At 40.5% G+C, this 19164-nt stretch overlaps 1 protein-coding gene across 3 annotated transcripts in view; it reads left to right on the top strand.

Moving 5' to 3' along the window:
* Nucleotides 1-14859, top strand: part of LOC140494231 (ubiquitin-associated and SH3 domain-containing protein B-like) — a 137223-nt gene extending 122364 nt beyond the window's left edge. For all 3 annotated transcript variants that reach the window (XM_072593447.1, XM_072593448.1, XM_072593449.1), the window contains 7 exons: nucleotides 202-322; nucleotides 2181-2303; nucleotides 6569-6661; nucleotides 9117-9261; nucleotides 9677-9783; nucleotides 10492-10601; nucleotides 13100-14859. In XM_072593447.1, coding sequence (XP_072449548.1) covers nucleotides 202-322; nucleotides 2181-2303; nucleotides 6569-6661; nucleotides 9117-9261; nucleotides 9677-9783; nucleotides 10492-10601; nucleotides 13100-13237 — 837 coding nt within the window. In that variant the 3' untranslated portion in view covers nucleotides 13238-14859. The remainder of the gene's footprint in view (nucleotides 1-201; nucleotides 323-2180; nucleotides 2304-6568; nucleotides 6662-9116; nucleotides 9262-9676; nucleotides 9784-10491; nucleotides 10602-13099) is intronic.
* Nucleotides 14860-19164: the final 4305 nt, after the last annotated feature.

Genomic DNA, 19164 nt, shown 5'->3' on the forward strand with positions numbered 1-19164 from the left:
GTGTGTCATCTTTAACTGGGTCAATCCACAAGCAGATCACTGAAATATCTTTGTGTGAAAGGGGACCCAGATAAAAATCACATTATTTCTTGCAGCAAAGAAGGTCAGAAAAGCTTTTGCATTCCTGCTGTATTTTTTGATTGAATTGCTGGTTGTCTTGAACTGTCATTGAGAAATGGTAATGTGTTTTGTCTGTCACAGATGGTGTCCAAAAACTCCCGGTCCTGTCCGCAAAAGCGGGATCTGTATGTCTGCCGACATGGGGAGAGGATGGATGTGGTTTTTGGAAAACACTGGCTGACTCAGTGCTTCGATGCAAAAGGTCTGTCCTGTCCTTGTGCTGTGGCAGCATGGACAGTCAAACCCTTTCATTTCTCCAGTCATTCCATTTTCTCCAATCCTTTTGACTTGAGTCAGGCTAACACACCTCAGTGTAGTATCAGAAGTGCTGCATTGTGAGCAGCTGAGATATCTTTTGCTGAGATATTAAACAAAGTCCTGGTGTGCTCTTTCAATTGGACACAAAAGATCACAGGGTATTATTTGAAAAAAATTGGGAAGTTTTCTGAATGCGCTGTCAAAATAAAACCCTTAGCTAATATAACTCAGACAGATTATTTAGTCATTATTAAATTGCTATTTGTGGGAGCTTGCTGTGCACAGATTGGCTGTTTATTTTTACATTCCAACTGAGACCACACCTACAAAGTGCTTGACTGATTGTTCAAGCACTTTAGAACATCCTGAGGTTGTGAAAGGTGTATGAAAGGGCAAGAGTTTTCCTTTCCAGGGAAACAGTTCCACAAGTGACTCTTCATGTGGCATGAGTACTTAGGCAAGTTATTAAACCATTGTGAACATGCCTGCTGATCATAAATCCATACCTGCTTAGTGTTCATGTGCACATTTTATGATGGGTGTTTTTGGGTTACAATCAGCAATGGAAATGTTGACTAATTTTCTTCATTTTCCCCAGATACTGGGGCATACGTTATTTTCTTTGCATCCTTACTGTCAATATAAATTGAAACACACAGGAAATGCAAATGGATCAATCTGATTGCTCAAGATAATCTGCATAACCTTTGATGCTGCCCTTCTGCTGATTGCCATCTATTTACGACTAGCAGCCATGCCTTCAGTTGCCTAGGGTCAGGGATTCTTCTTAAAATCTATCTGTGACCCAGCTTTTGGCCATCTGACAATTATTTCCTGATTGCATTTGTGCAAAATTTTGTTTGGTAATGCCCCTGTGGAGTACATTGACACTTCTTATTATGTGAAAGGTGCAATTTAAATGCAGGTTCACTATTGTGCTACCTGTTACCCCTTGCTTGAGTTGCAATGACACAAATGAAAATTTACCAAGTGACATCGGCATAGCTGTGATAGGACAGCTGATGGCAAGGTTTTGCGCAAACATGAGTGATTGATGGAGTTCCTTTAATACATTGTTGATGACTGTCAACTTTGTACCCAAAGGCCAGAGGACTGAAATGCTGTCAGTTGGCTTTTAGACTGCCGATCTTCATGAATGTTATTGGATCTTATTAAACCTCCTTCCTTAAGGCAATATCCAGCACATTGCAATGTTTCTTCTTTGTTTTGTTAACCAACAGTGTTAGTCACTGAGGACTCTGACTTGCAGCTGTTGATTCATGGTTAATGTGGGGGTTGGTAAGCTCAGTCAGCTGGTTGGTGATATACAATGACGCCAACAGCATTGGTTCAATTTCTGTGCAAGTTAAGGTTACCACGAAGGTTTCTCCTTCTGAACCTCACCCTTACCTGACGTGTGGTGACACTCAGGTTAAACCACTGCTAATTGTCTCTCTCTTTCTCTCCCTCTAATGAAAGAGCAGGACCCTAAGGAGTTCAAAACTAGAGGGGTTAGTTTTAAGGTGAGAGGAGAAAGATTAAAATGGATCCGAGGGGCAATGATAGGGATATGGGCCAACTGCAGGCACATGGGACTAATTTAGTTTGGGAAATCTGGTAGGCATGGATGAGTTGGATTGAAGAGTCTGTTTTCATGCTGTATGATTCTATGACTCTGGGTCTATGGTTAACATAGCACTAATTTCCCTTCAGAGTTACGAATGTGCAAGTTCTGATTTAGCTGCAGGGATTTTGTTCATAGCTGTGAAGAGTTATTTTGCTGACATTTACTTTTGAAATAGGTAATTACATACGGTCCAATTTGAATATGCCACCAATTCTACCTCAGAGAAGTGGTGGATACCGGGACTATGAGAAAGATGCTCCCATCACTGTGTTCGGCTGTGCACAGGCTAGGCTTGTTGGTGAGTTAATTTTGTCAACACTTGTGAACCATTTTTAACATATTAGTGTTGTTTGTTTAATGGTTTGCTCATTGTCCCTAATCATATTAGCTCTCCTATGCCATTTTAACTTCTTGGTGGTGCAACAACAGAGTAAGTCTGGAAATGTTATTCTCTGCCCCCATTACATTTTCCTCGAGGCAGTTGTGTTACAAAGAGAAAGAAATTATGCTTCAATTGCACTGAGCCTTGCTCTGATCCCATTCAGTTTTGGTTCGTGTATTTAAAGATAGATATATTTGCCTCAGAGTGAAAACAATTCTCCTCCACTTCCATCTAATTCTTCTGGCAGTTACTTTAAATCTGTGCCTCCTGTTTTTTTGCCTCTGTGCTTTTTTTAACTCCATCTTGCCCCCTCATAACTTTATACACCTCAATTATCTCTCTTCAGCCTTCTCTGTTTCAAAGAAGACAATGACATAACAGACTCAGTCAGTGCTCTTAATCAGATTTCAACCAAGGAAGATGCAGTGATTTTAACGATTGAGAGAAAAAGACTTTATTGCCTACTTACTCTCAGGACAACTAAAATGGGAAAATTGATTCCTTTGGGGTATTTTATAACTGTAATGATTCTCATTGGAAATGCTGATGCATCCTATCTTTTGGGAGCTTGTGAAAGATTTATGATTTTAATTGATTTTAAATAAAATGAGTGGCCCATCTTCATGAATAAATTGTTTAATACTCTCACTGTTACAGTGACTTCACATGTCATGAGAGGTGGACAAAATAATAGACCCGACTGTTAGATTACATATCAGTGTCAATGAATGGGTCTAATTGGTAGATCTTTCAGAGACCATGTACAGGTATGATGGTCTGAATTGTCCGGGCTCTAGCAGTGAAAGATCCCAAAAGAATTGGTCTAAATGTTTCAATTCAATCTCTTTTTTTTTTAAATTTTGAGGAACAAGAGGGCGGTAAATTCAAAGGCAAGCCTTGATGATCAATAGGTTCAGAGACATGGTCTCTTCATATTTTACAAATGCTGAGTCATCTTCCTGCTTCTTGAATTATTTAATCAATACCCATCACAGCCAGTTTAATAATTTAACATCATAGAATCATACAGCACAGAAGAAGGCAATTCTGTTCATCATGTCTGCCCTGGTTATATTGCAATATTCTATCTAATTAGTCTCAAATTAGTCACTGCACTTTAGATAGATCTGAAAAATTTTCCTCTCCCAGTATTACTTCAGTAATCCAATATTTATCCAAACCTTTGTTTGTTAACGCCCCTGTGGAGTGCATCAAGGCTTTTTGTTATGTGAAAAGCTGTATAAATGCAGCTTCACAATTGTGTTGCCTGTTACCTCTTACCGGGGTTGCAGTGGCACAAATGATTCGAAATGTTCCACGTGACTGAAGCAATGTCGGGCAGGTGGATCTCATAGAATCTGAGTTCCCTGATTGGGGTTATTAACCTGTCCCAATCAGGGAGTCCTGGCTGACAGATATAAACAGGAGTCAAGGGTTCTGTTCTGGGCTAGTTAGATTAGCATTATGTATTATGCACATGTAAATAAAGGGTGACATGGTGGTGGAATACTGGCCTTCGTGGAGTTATTTCAGTGACATCTGCATAACTGTGATAGGACAGTTGATGGCAAAGCTTTGCACAAACATGAGTGACTGATGGAGTTATTGTGATACATTGTTGATGAGTATCCACTTTGTACCCAAAAGCCAGAAACTGAAAGAAGTGTCAGTCTTGTAGGCTGTGGACCTTTATCAATCTTCTTATCCTCCTTCCTTAAGGCAATAACTAGCACATTGCAAAACTCTCAGTTGACAGTTACTATTGGTTCTGAATCTCTCGCACTTTAGGTAGCACATTCTGTGTCATATAACTCCTCTCTCCAAACCTCTCATGATTTTGATTTTTTTTGCTTTGAGATGTGGGCACCACTGGCAAGGCCAGCATATGCTTTCACCTCAAGTCTCTCTGTAGCTTAGTGAGTCTCTAGGCCACTTCAGGGGTCAGTTAATAGTCAACCACATCACTGTGAGTCAGGAGTCATATGTAGACCAGACAAGGTAAGGAAGGCAGATTTAATTTCTTAAATGATATTAGGGAACCAGATGGGTTTTTACGAAAATGGTTACATGTGCGCCATTGGTCAAGCTTTTAATTTCAGATTATTATTGAATCAAATTTCATTATGTCACAGTGGGATCTGGATTACAAGGCCAAATGACAATACCACTATACCATCATCTTCCCTTGAATACCTCTACTTTGTTCTCTTGGAACTTACCAAAACTTAGAGTCATCGAGTTATAGAGATGTACAGCACGGAAACATACCCTTCAGTCCAACTTGTCCATGCCAACCAGACATCTTAAATTAATCTAGTCCCATTTGCCAGCATTTGGCCCATATCACTCTAAACCCTTCCTATTCATGCACCTTTGCAGATACCTTTTAAATGTAACTGCATCAGCCTTCATCACTTCCTCTGACAGTTCATTCCATACATGCCCCACCCTCTGCGTTAAAACGTTGCCCCTTCGGTCTCTTCTAAATCTTGCCCCTCTCATCTTAAATCTATGCCCTCTAGTTTTGGACTCTCCTACCCTGGCGAAATGACCCTGACTCTTCATCCTAACCATGCCTGTCATGATTTTATAAACTTCAATCAGGTCACCCCTCAGCCTCTGGCGCTCCAGCGAAAATTGCCCTTGCCCCATTCAGTCTTTCATAACATCATAGAATCCATACAGTGTGGAAACAGACCATTTGGCCTAACAGGTCCACACCAACCATCTGAAGAGTAACTCACCCAGACCCATTCCCCTACCCTATTACTCTACATTTACACCTCACTAATACACCTAACATACACATCTCTGGACACACTCTGGGGCAATTTAGCATGGCCAGTTCACCTAACCTGCACATATTTGGATTGTGGGAGGAAGCCAGAGTACCCAGAGGAAACGCATGTAAATACGGAGAGAATGTGCAAACTCCACACAGACAGTTGCCCGAGGCTGGAATTGAACCCAGATCCCTAGCGCTGTGAGGCAGCAGTGCTAACCCTATAGCTCAAACCCTCCATCCTTGACAACATTTCTCGAAATCTTTTCTGAACCCTTTCAAGTTTCACAACATCTTTCCTATAGCAGGGGTCATAGAATTGAGTGCAGTGTCCTAACTCCTATACTCAATGCACTGACCAATAAAGGTAAGTATACCAAACGCCTTTTTCACTGCCTTGTACATTTGCATCTCCACTTTCAAGGAACTATGCATCTACACTCCAAGGTCTCTTTGTTTGGCAACACTCCCAGGGATTTATTATTAAGTTCTACATCCTTGGTATTATTCTCCTCGTTTCTAAGGCCTGGCACCCTTCCTGAACTTCAGCAGAATTAGACAAACTATTCCAATTGTGGTCTAACCTGTGTTTTATGAAGTGTTTAGGAAACTTCTTTAGTTTTGTACTTTCTGTGCTTGTTTGTAAAGCCTTGTCTCTAACTCTTTTTCAATATGTCCTGTCACTTTCAAAGATTTAAGTACATACACTCCCAGATCCCTTGGTTCTTAGATGTTCTTTAAAATTGTACCAATTGATCCCCTCCAAGCCACTCCACATTCTAACTTGGAAATATGTTGCTGTTCCTTCAATGTTGCTGGGTCAAAATCCTGCAATTCCTTCCTTCACTGTAGGTCTACCTACAACATAAGGACTGCACCAGTTCAAGAAGGCAGCTCATCGACACCTTCTCAAGGGCATCTGTGGACAAGCAATAAATGCTGACCAGCCAGTGATTTCCACGTCCCACAAGAGAATAAGAACAAATTATGTTGTCTCTTGGTTTTAAATGCAAATTTGACTTAATTACCTGAACTGTAAGTATCAGATTTCTGGTGCACTTTGTGCAGTCTGAGGCAGATTGATCACTTATATCCTCAGTCATTATAGGAGCAACCAGGTAACTTAAAGAAGTCACAAACAGCCCAAAAATGGAGCAACTAAATGTACAACATTAGCTGAAATTGGCTAATTCAGTACTGACCTGGCTAATGAAGAGACAGCATTGTGATGCTCTGGTTAAGTACCACAGCTGCACTTACATCCCATTAATGGGGAAGCTCCATTACAAACCACTCCAGTTCAGGGTAATGAGGTGAAAGTAGAGGAAACCCAAGAAAAGGCTTCCTATTCAGAGTTGATCTTAGATGAATCTGATTGTTGGATGTTATTGACTTGCAGGTGAGGCTTTACTGGAGAGTAAATCAAGCATTGATTATGTATATTGCTCACCATCACTACGCTGCGTGCAGACAGCATTCAACATACTGAAAGGTAATGTAACACCCTCCTATGTTCACAAAACCTATCGTTGCCTCCCCCTGTACAGACTCTCCACATTTCTCTTGGTATAAAGAAGAAAATGAAACTTTCTGCTCTGCCGCATTAGAACTTATGAATTCACCTGATTTTCCATTCTCTTTTTCACTATGACCAAGTCTTCAGACTCAATGCCCTTGCACCCTTAAATTGTCTTCCCATTCTTCTTGGCTTTGGTGCATCTGTTTCGCATCCCACTCCCGACTTTTCAACAGAACTGCTCAAAACATATCCACAGGCCTCTTAAGCACAGATACTCAAACCCAGGGAGAGTTGGTGTTTGTGTGGAACTGCACCACAGGGAGAGTTGGTCTGTATATGAAACTGTATCCCAGGGATAGTCAGAATGTGGAACTGTACCCCAGAGAAAGTCAGTGTATGTAGAACTGTACCCCAGGGAGAGTTGGTGTGTGTGTGTGTGAAATTGTACATAGAACATAGAACAATACAGTGCAGATCAGGCCGTTCGGCCCTTGATGTTGCATCAACCTGTGGACTAATCTAAGCCCATCCCCCTACGCTATCCCATCATCGTCCATATGCTTATCGAAGGACTGTTTAAATGCCCTTAATGTGGCTGAGTTAACTACATTGGCAGGCAGGACATTCCATGCCCTTACAACTCTCTCTGAGTAAAGAACCTGTCTCTGATATCTATCTTAAATCTATCGCCCCTCAATTTGCAGCTATGCCCCCTCATACAACCTGACGTCGTCATCCTAGGAAAAAGACTCTCACTGCCCACACTCTCCATTCTCTGATCATCTTGTATGTCTCTACTAAACCCCTTCTTAACCTTTTTCTCTTCAATGAGGACAGACCTAAGTCCCTCAGCCTTTCCTCATGAGACCTTCCCTTCAGACCAGGAAACATCCTGGTAAATCTCCTTTGCAATCTTTTCAATGCTTCCACATCCTCCCTGTAATGGGGCAACCAGAACTGTACACAATATTCCACTAGAATTTTGTACAGTTGCAGCATGACATCACATCTCCGAAACTCAATCCCTCTACCAATAAAACCTAACACACCGTATGCCTTCTTAACAGCACTATCAACCTGGGTGGCAACTTTCAGGGATCTATGTACATGAACACCAAGATCCCTCTGCACATCCACACTACCAAGAATCTTTCCATTGACCCATATTCTGCCTTCCTGTTATTCTTCCCATCGTGAATCACCTCACATTTATCTGCATTGGACTCCATTTGCCACCTCTCAGCCCAATTCTGCAGTTTATCCAAATCCCCCTGCAACATTCTTCCACACTGTCCACAACTCCACTGACTTTAGTGTCATCTGCAAACTTACTAACCCATTCACCTATGCCTGCATCCAAGTCATTTATAAAAATAACAAAAGCAGTGGTCCCAAAACAGATCTTTGTGGCACACTACTAATAGCCAGACTTCAGGCTGAATATTTTCCATCAACCACTACTCGCTGTCTTCTTACAGAAAGGCAGTTTCTAGTCCAAACTGCTAAAACACCCTCTATTCCATGCCTCCGCATTTTCTCCAAAGGCCTACGAAGTGGAACTTTATCAAACACTTTACTGGAGTCCATGAACACCACATCAACCTACCCTACCTGCTTGGTCACCTTAAAAAAATTCAGTGATGCTTGTGATACATGAACTGCCCTTGACAAAACCACGTTAACTATCTCCAATCAAATTATTACTTGCTAGATGATTATAAATCCTATCTCTTATAATCCTTTACAAAACTTTTTCTACAACAGATCTAAGGCTCATTCGTCTATAATTACCTGGGCCATGTCTACTGCCTTCTTGAACAAGGGCACAACATTTGCAATTTTCCAGTCCTCTGTAGACAATGACGACTCAAAGATCAAGGCCAAAGGCTCCGCCATCTCCTCCATGGCCGAGGGAGGTTGGTGTGTATGTGGAACTGTACCCAAGGAGAGTCAGTGTGTGCGGAACTGTACTCCTAGGCATGTTAGTGTACTACAGGAAGATTCAGCACCTTCAGGAGTAATGTTGATAAAGTTTTATGATCGCAAGCCCATGGTTTATGTACCCCTAATTTGAAGAGGCTCCTTTAATTGAATACTAAGGTTATCGCCTGTAGAGAGAAGAGTTAATGTTTTGAGTCCATTGACACTTTGTCAGAAATGAAGAAGGGCATTACTGGACTCAATATCTTATGTGCTTTTCTCTCTACAGATGCTGCCAGACCTGCTTGAGTTTCTCCAGAATTTTCTGTTTATGTTTCATGTCTCCAGCATTCGCAGTTCTTTGTTTTGTTTTATTTTATTCTACTAATCTGTTCAAAGCATAAGCATATCTCTGAATTTTCAGTTGATTTTGACTCTATGCTCCACTTCACAAACAACACTTCATCAATCTTTGTCCTGTGTCACTGTATCTTCAATTTATTTACAGGACTTCAGCAGGAAAACAAGATAAAACTTCGGGTGGAGCCTGGGTTGTTCGAGTGGACTAAGTGGGTCTCTGGAAATACCTTGCCTGCATGGATGTCAACAGAGGAGCTTGCAGCAGCAAACCTGGGAACTGATACGACCTACAGGTAGGAATTGGCACAGGAAGTGCTCACTAAACACTAATGTTTAAATGAGACACTTCCCCTTTGAATGGATTAAATTGTTTGGTCATGAATCATTTTATGGGAAGTATTCCAATCCTTTTGAGACTGTGGGTACGTCTATAAAACCATCGAATGACATAGCACAGGAGGAGGCTATTTGGTTTATATTTGCATGCTAGGGCACTTAGAATCTGTACCACTATTAGTGGGACATACTTGAGGTTAAAGTTACTATTCTACAGTTTGTATTGTGTCTAACCACGTTTAAGTTCCATGTGATTATTGGGAAAGATTGGATAAGGAGAAATGTCTTATGAATACTTAGAGTTAATTCCCCACAAGGGCTTTGGATGCAGTGTAATTGGGTATATTATGATTGTGTTTTTGTACACTGCAGGCCACATTTTCCGGTGAGCAAACTGGGTATTTCAGAATCCTACGAGACATACATTAGCAGGAGTTGCCAGGTGATGAGGGATATCCTGGCTGAATGTAAAGTCAAAGGTAACTGCAAGACTTGGCTGCTCCTTATCATGGTGCTATTTGAGAGATTTTGTTTGCAAATCAGCTGCTAGGTGTCATTCTTAATGGTAATACTGATGCTGATTAGGGCTCTTGTGGTGCAGTGGTTGTGCACATATCTCTGAAACAGGAGGCCTGGGTTCAAGTCCCACCTGTTGCAGAAATGTGTCATAACATCTCTTAGTCGGCTGATTAGAAAATATTGAATGCTGAGTGAATGATGGAACAGGCTCAAGGGGTGTCTTAGAACCATAGAAATGATACAGCACAGAATGGGGCCACTCAGCCAATCTTGTCCAAATGCACTTAGAGACCCTTTCTAATCCCACCAGATACCCTTTTCTATGTGCTGCTACTCATTAATAAGATGCTCTTTTTTTGTTGCTTTTAACTTGCTGTGGCTCCTCTAAGGAAGCTTTTCTATCAGGGAGTCCTTTTTCAGTCAAGAACCTGTTTGATAAGGATATCTGTTTCTTATCACATTGCTGTTTGTGGGAGTTTGCTAGTGCATAAATGGCAGCTATACTTCTTGCATTCCAATAGCAGTTAAATTTTAAATGCACTTCATCAATTGTAAAACAACTTGGGACATCTGAGGCTGTCAAAGGCACTACATTAGATGAATGCAAGTTATCTTCCTCATGCTGAATTGTGAACTGAAATGATTGTTGGCTTCTTTTTGCCTTTTAGGTACCAGTGTCCTGATTGTAGCACATGCCTCCTCCCTTGAGGCTTGCACTCGGCAGCTCCAGGGTCTTTCTGCACGCAATTCCAAGGACTTTGTTCAAGTGGTTCGAAAGGTCAGTGTGTTGTGTGTCCTCTCACTGAAACAGAGAGTACTACTGTGGGATGGGAATGGGAAATATGTTTTCAACTATGACCAAAGAATGGTTAAAGATCAGAAGGAGGCCGTTGTGTCTGCTGTGTATGTGCTCTGAAGAAACATTTTACCTAAAGCCACTCCCCAATAATCTCCCCACAACCCTGCACATTCCTCCTTTTTAGATAATGATCCAATTTCCACTGGAATACCTCAAATGAACCTCCAGTATACTCTTGGGTACCACATTCCAAATCCTAACCAGTTTATGACAGTGAAGGTTTTTGTCATTGGTCCTAACTTGTTCCCAATCATTTGATGGCTGTGAAAATAATTTAGAAGTGAAATGACTATTTTTCACCTACAGTCACACACGCTATTGAAAGCTGAAACTTTGTAAGATTAGCAATACTCTGTTTTCAGGATTTATTTCTTTTAAATTAATCTCTGCAACTGTCAGATCAGGCAGCATCCAAGGAGCAGGAGAATTGATGTTTTGGGCATAAGCCCTTCTTCAGATTCCTGAAGAAGGGCTTATGCCCGAAACGTCGATTCTCCTGCTCCTTGGATGCTGCCTGACATGCTGCGCTTTTCCAGCAACACATTTTTCAGCTCTGATCTCCAGCATCTGCAGTCCTCACTTTCTCCTAACTGTCAGATCAGGTCAGACCTACTGCAATGAAGCAAAGGAATTAATTATTTACACATCTAATACCTCTTTGCTCAGTGAGATGCCTGACACATAGAAAATCTCAACACTGCATTTAACAGATTTGGTGACAGTACTTCTGAATTTTTTTTCATAAACATGCATACCTGGAGGTGATGAAGGGTGTTGATATTAACTAGAAGTGAGTATATGTTGGGTGAGGTAGGGTGGTGATTTTAGCGATATGAAGGGAGGAGGCAGTTTGAGGCTTTGCAAGTTTCAATTGCCATGTCTTGTTTTGACTCCACTGGCCAAATGAGAAAGCTGGAAATGGGCAGCAGGCCAACTCTGGACAGATCAAAAGTCTTGGGCCTACTGGCAGCTCACCTACACTTAGGTAAACATTGAAGGAATGGGCTAACAAATGGGAACATTGAAGTCATTTCATGAGTTGAAAGGGGTCCCTGGGCAGCAGAAAAGCACAGTTAATACTGATTACATTATAAGAAAAGAAATTTCAAAGTGTATTCCCTCCATGCAGAGTGGTAACTGGAATTATCTGGCAGAGTAATCACCCAGGAGGGAAAGGGAAAGGAACAGTTTGAAATCGTAGTTGACTGGAGTAATAGAGTTCTAGGAAGGGGAAATATGATTGGCCCTTTCCTTATCTGTAAATCAGTTCACAGAATCATGGAATCCCTACAGTGTAGAAGCAGGCCATTCAACCCATTGAGTTTGCACTGTATTACCCTGTGTATTTTCCATGGCTAATCCACCTAACCAAGACATCCCTGAACAGTATGGGCAATTTAGCACAGCCAATCCACCTAACCACATCTTTGGACTGCGAGAGGAAACCCACAGAATGTGCAAACACCACACAGACAGTCAATCAAGGGTGGAATCGAACCCAGCTCCCCAGTCCTATGACACAGCAGTCCTAACCAATGAGCCATCGTGCCTTAAGTTGTTTTAAAGATAATCAAAAGAAATTCAATGATTCACAGCCGATTTCCCTCCATTAAGTTTTCTGTTGTAACTTGTGTTCCGGCTAATTTAGTATAATTTCTAATGCATCAGTTCATATTTCACAAATTAATATAATGTATTAAGAATGAGAAAAGACAGTAACAAATTATTTGGAACAATTTACATTGGAGTTAGGATTATAGAGAAGCAAAATAAATTATGTTACAACTGTTAAGACCCAACATTCCATGCTTCAAAGGTTGGTGGGAATGGATTCAATAGCAGCTTCCACAAAGGAACTGGGCACAATATATGTTTTGAAAAAAAAATGCCATGATATGAGAAAAGAGAACAGGAATGAGTAGCTCTTCAAAATACTTGGCACTGGCATAACAGACTAAATGTTTTCCCTATGTGTTGTTTGATTCCACTATCAAAATGTATTTTTTATTTTCGCATGGAATGTGAATATCATCAGCAAGGCTGCATTTGTTGCCTGTCCTTAGTTGGCCTTGAACTGTAGGCATTTCAGAGGACAGTTAAAAGTGAATCACATTATAGAAATAAGAGATCAGCTTGAACTTTTTCAAAGTGCAAAAGTCATTCTTTTATAGAATTGGAAGCAATCAGGAAAATGCATCCAATTACTGTAGAATTGAGTAATTGCATTTAAAAGATATGTTTCTGGAGAAAGAATGTGATATGAAGACGGGTTTCAGATTAGTCTTTTTGGTCCAAATAGTTCTTACAGTAGTGGAACTGAATGGCTCTTTTGAAGAGCCAGCATAGGTATGATGGACTGAATGGCCTTTTCCTGTTCTGAATGAATTTATGATTTATGTTTTCTTTCCTTCCCACAGATCCCATATTTGGGTTTCTGCGCCTGTGAAGAGTTAGAAGATGCGGGTATATGGCAATTGGTAGATCCTCCAATCCTACCACTCACACATGGTCCCAATCACAGTTTTAGCTGGAGGGACATCTTATACCAGGACTGAAATAAAAGAAGAGAAGCCCATCCATCACTGGAAGATAGAGCCATTAATAGCATGTGCTTCCACTAACTACTTCATCTCTTTTCCACATACTTGTACAGCAGGTTCATTCCACTGCCACACTCAGTATAATGTGTGATTCAACAACCATCTGAGGCCCTGTAGTTTTAATTAATTAATTGTCTTATATGCCTGTACAATACTTTTGTGTTTTGACAGGAATGTTTTTCATTCATCTAATTATATTATGAATGATTTATATTATTTGGTGCCAAATATATTTAGATAAGAACATGACAAAGTTCTGAGGTCTAGTTTGAATGGAACTTTAGTGAATATTTTAAAATGAAAACGTAGTTGACGGATCTTGTGGTTGCTGTAGGTCTACAATATATTTTTGAAAGATGTGTGACATGGTTTTACTGAAGCCTGTGGTGTATAGGAGTCATAATTGCGGCATAGGATTCTATACAGTTAGCTTCACAAGCAACAATGGATAACTTAATGCATTTCATGGAGCAACGCTGACTGGGATTCCTGCTTCATGTAAATGGATTCATGAGATTTTACTTATCTCAGATTCTTGGGACAGTCAAGTGATTTTTGTTCTTTTCCTTGCTGATTTAACTGAAGCCAAATAACGAAGTATTTTGTGAATTTAAGCCAAAGGTATGGCTCATGAGATATTACTGAAATCAAGTTCACAATCAGATACTTAAAGTATAGTGAACTTTCACCCTTAGTTACTAGATTACAATTAAGAGATCCTATTTATTGCATGTAATGTTAGACTAATCTGCTTTAATGATTGTCCTGGAAACACAATCATGTGAAATGTTTTGGCAGCAGAGAATTTTCAATTTTTGATTTGGAACAGGGAGCCTACTCTCAAATGCAATGTGGCTTAGAGACTAGCTACAACATTGATAGCCTTTAATTCTACCATTGATGTTCCATGCAAGCAGGATTCTGTACTGTGAGTGCAGGATTGGGAATCAGTCCAAATGTTCTAACTGAGATCACATATTAAAGGTGAGGTATGACTAAAGGAAGCCTCAGAAATATGCAGTCATGCATCTGAGCCCCCTTCATAGTTAATTCCTTATTCCATTACTCAAATATAGGCTTGATCCTTCTCCCTTCATTCAGCAGAACTCTTCAATGTGAACACATTCATCCTCCTTGCACTGTGCTTCACATATATAATTTTAAGAAAGGCATGTCATAGCTGAGAACCTTTATAGTATGTTGACCTTTTCTGACCAATCTCAATTTCTAATGAATAGCTTTATTTTCCTCAGGGTAGAGATTTCCAGCCTGATTTGTTCCTCATCTGAAAAGGGAAGGTAATTTTTGTCTTTAATAATGTGTGATTGTTGTATAGCAGCCCTCTATATTATCTCTATTATAGTAACAGTTCAATTTCCATCCAAATTGTTTAAATGGGATGAAGAGAAAGATAAGTTTCACACTGGGTTTTCAAGTACTAGAGCTGAAAATGTGTTGCTGGAAATGCGCAGCAGGTCAGGCAGCATCCAAGGAACAGGACAATCGACGTTTCGGGCAGAAGCCCTTCTTCAGGAATGAGGAAAGTGTGTCCAGCAGGCTAAGATAAAAGGTAGGGAGGAGGGGCTTGGGGGAGGGGCGTTGGAAATGCGATAGATGGAAGGAGGTCAAGGTGAGGGTGATAGGCCGGAGTGGGGTGGGGGCGGAGAGGTCAGGAAGAAGATTGCAGGTTAGGAAGGTGGTGCTGAGTTCGAGGGATTTGACTGAGACAAGGTGGGGGGAGGGGAAATGAGGAAACTGGAGAAATCTGAGTCAAATCCCCCAAACACAGCACCGCCTTCCTAATCTGCAATCTTCTTCCTGACCTCTCCGCCCCCACCCCACTCCGGCCTATCACCCTCACCTTGACCTCTTTCCACCTATCGCATTTCCAACGCCCCTCCCCCAAGACCCTCCTCCCTACCTTTTATCTTAGCCTGCTGGACACACTTTCCTCATTCCTGAAGAAGGGCTGATGCCCGAAACGTCGATTCTCCTGTTCCTTGGATGCTGCCTGACCTGCTGTGCTTTTCCAGCAACACATTTTCTGCTCTGATCTCCAGCATCTGCAGTCCTCCCTTTCTCCTCATTTTCAAGTACTAACATGACATCGCCTGGTGGTGGTGGTGGTGGGGAAGAATGGTAAAATCTATCCCCTTGTGATTTTTATTTTAGATATTGCCTATGTCCTCCCTCTAGAAGATTGTTCTGTGAGTTTCTTCAGTCACACTATAAGGGTTAAAATAGCAAAAGTGATTTTGTTTTTGTTTTATGGGTAAAGGGGGGCTAGAGAGAAATGATTACCACTTTGAAATTTCTGGACAATCATTTTGATTCTCAAACCAAAACTGGCCGTTTATTTGATAACATTCCATCTGTGAAAAATTAAGCTGTTGCATGTGGATATTTGGATAATTTGGGAACAAGGCACTGCCACGTGCACTGATGCCTCAGACTGCCAGGGACCTGGGTTCAATTCCAGCCTCAGGTGACTGTCTGTTTAGAGTTTGCACATTCTCCCTGTGTCAGCATGGGATTCCTCCCACAGTCCAAAGATATGCAAGTTAGGTGGATTGGCCACACTAAGTTGCCCATAGTGTCCAGAGATGTGCAGGCTAGGTGGTTAGCCATAATTAGGGTATGTGGGGTACTCTTTGGAGGGTCAGTGTGGACTTGATAAGCCAAATGGCCTGCTTCCATACTGTAGGAATTGTATGATTTGATGATTCTATGATGGATGATGATGGGATAGTGTAGGGGGACGAGCTGAGAATAGTTCACAGGTCGGCGCAACATCGAAGGCCGAAGGGCTTATTCTGTGCTGTATTGTTCTATGTTCTATGTCCTATGATTTGTTCTTTGTGCAGATACCACCTCACAAATCATAATCATTTCAGCAGCATGAAGAATATTAAACTGTTGCCCACTATTTTGTCCCTTAACATCACATTCTCTAAGGAGATCGTTAAGACTTGATTGAATCTCTTGAAGTGGTGTAATGCATTTTTGCACATCTTCTCTCTCAAGCAAGCGTTAAAATAACATACGATAATAACAAATCATTCAATCACAATTCTTTGGGCATAACTTTAATGCAGAAAAGCAAACAAATGTCAGTGGCATGGAGAATTTGGGACCATGATCTATGAATGTTGAGCGATCCTTCCATCTTGTTCAAGTGACACTAGGCTTTTAGGGTGTGGGCTGGACATTTATAGCTTCCAAGGTTGTGATATCCTTTATTTGTGTCAATTTGCAGTTGAAATTCTCTCAGTCGAGCCTGTCTACTTCAAGTTATACTTAATGAGCTACTTGTGTAGGGGAGATATGTTTGTGGCTGAGGAATTGAAGATTCAGGAATGGATAAGCAGAATATGCTTTCAGAAATTCCAACTGCTTCTCCTTCAGTAATTAGATAAATATTGTCTAAAAAGTTGCTGTTTCACACAGACCATGGAAATCCCAGGTTTGTTTATTTGACCAGTTTTGTAACATTTGATGTTAACTGGGCTATAGTGGGGATGAGTAGCTAAAACTTGCCCCTTGAGAATATGAAATTTATTCTAGACTTAAGTCATTATGATGCACAAGAAATTGAACAATTTATTGCCATACTGGTAAAACACGAACATGAACACAATGGATGAGAGGAAGATATAGGTAGATAACTGCAATTATAATCCAGCAATAGGTCAATAGCTAGAGGAGGGAAGGCACTGTAACTTTGGTGAACCTCCAAACACAACCACACAATCAGTAAAACCACCCACTTCCTACCATTGTAACATTTCCCAACTCCACACCTGTATCAGCATATCTGTTGTGAAACTCTTATCCATCTCTTTTCTGTCTCTAGACTTGACCATTTTAATGCACTGCTGGTCAGCCTCCAACATTCTACATTTCATAAACTTGAGATAATCAAAACTCTGTTGACTGTGTCTTAACCCCTACCATGTCTTTCTCACTGCTCTGCTGGATGAACTACATTGGGTTCCATTTAAGCAACCCCTTGATTTTTAAAAAAACATTTCGGCCTTTTTTTAAACCATTTCCTCCAAATCTACTATCTGTCCAATGACTTATAGTCCCAAAAACCCTCAGAGATATCGGCACTCTTCCAATTTTGACCAATCGAGTATCCCTTACTTTAATTCATTGGTGGTTGTGCTTTCAGATGACTAAGACAATATTTACAATAAATTGAAGGTATTGGACAGGGTTTAAACGTGATGGTGCGCTCAATCCTTGGTCTTCCACCTGGCAAGGTAATTTACAATTTCTTATGTTCCAATGTCTTTCTTCCTCCAATCTAGCCAGCATCGAAGAGGTGAGGCTGAGGGAGGGAGGGAGGAGGTTGTTCAAGAATTTTCTCATTCTAAATGTTACAATTCTATGTGAAATAACATTGGTCATCCTGTTGAGTGTTTATTGAAATTAATGTGCAGTGTAAAACGCAGTCATCTGTAATTTGAAAAGCTCTGTACAGACATCAGATTAAGTTTTGCAGAGTTGTATCACTGAACCAAATGAAGAGTACTAATTAAAAAGAAAACCATGCAGCATTAGAAAATCACAGCGCAGTTAACTCATCCCATCACAAAAAGTTGACCTTCACCAAATGGTTATTAATATTTTTGTCCTGTTTCCATTTGCATAATTTTGGCATTTCTTTGTGGTCATTCATTTATTTAGTCAACTCCATGTTGACACATTATAAGCAATGAACTGATATGCAAAATCAATTCTTTCAGCACATTGTGATACCTTGCTTTTGCTTTCTACTGCAAGTTCAGTACAACTTTGTTTGCTAAATTATCACAAGTCCAGAGAAAACAGTGAGAACTATAGACTCCAACAGGCCCACTCGTACCCAGTAATGGAATACAATTATAAATATGGAGAGGGTTCCTCATGGGTCATGGTTTCATCCTTGAGATTAATTCAAAGATTAGCAATAGCCTGGGAATTGATGAAATTCTGATGGTCATTTTTTTTGATGCATTTCCTTTCTGTTGTCATCAGTTGAAGAACAAATGGAGCATCCAAAGTCCCTAAACAATTCATTGTACAAAAACATCCAAGTCCATTCAACTAACCATTTTTTTCTTTAGATGGATCCTATTTACTTTGCATTTTAAGAGCAGAAATATCAAAAAAAAGCCTCCTGTTTTGTGAAAAGACTGTGAGGCGAGTGAAATTTAGCTTGGGTGGTACATAAAAGCCTCCTGCTTTTCCTGCCAGTTAAGCATTGTGGTTTGCTATCCAGTTCCTTTTATTTTAATGAAAATAAACATTGCCGACGGTAGGCAATTAGTGGAAAATGTGGTGCCAACAATATTTTCTCCTCACCCAAGTTCAGTTTCACCTTCAGAATTTTCCATGAATGACAGAGTGGATCTTCTTATAAATGGTCTGCTATCAAGCATTACATTAGCTTGTGGAAGGCATTCTTCAGTGGGAGGGAGAATCAACTGAAGGGCACAACATTTCAAAGGATGTCCATTCATGACAGAACAACTTGTTTGTACAATTAAACATGGCCTCTTAAGCAATTATAAACAAGTTCTGACTAAAATAAAACAAAGAATTCCGGATGCTGGAAATCTGAATCAAGAATAGATATTGTTGGAGAACCTCAGCAGTTCTGGCAATATCTGTGGAGAGAAAGCTTAGTTGGTGTGTCATGTGTTCTGAAGAAGGGCCACTGGACTCGAAATATTAACTCTGCTTGCTGCCAGACCTGCTGAGTTTCTTCAGCAATTCCTGTTTTTTGTGACAAAATGTTCTTGCTGGTTAGATTCAGGAGGATTTGTACATCCTAGCTTTCAGCTGGAAAATCTATAAAACTCTTTTCTCCCCAATTCCTCTCTGATTTTGAACAT

The sequence above is a fragment of the Chiloscyllium punctatum genome, chromosome 23 (assembly GCF_047496795.1).
Source record: "Chiloscyllium punctatum isolate Juve2018m chromosome 23, sChiPun1.3, whole genome shotgun sequence".
Classification (NCBI taxonomy): Eukaryota; Metazoa; Chordata; class Chondrichthyes; order Orectolobiformes; family Hemiscylliidae; genus Chiloscyllium; species Chiloscyllium punctatum.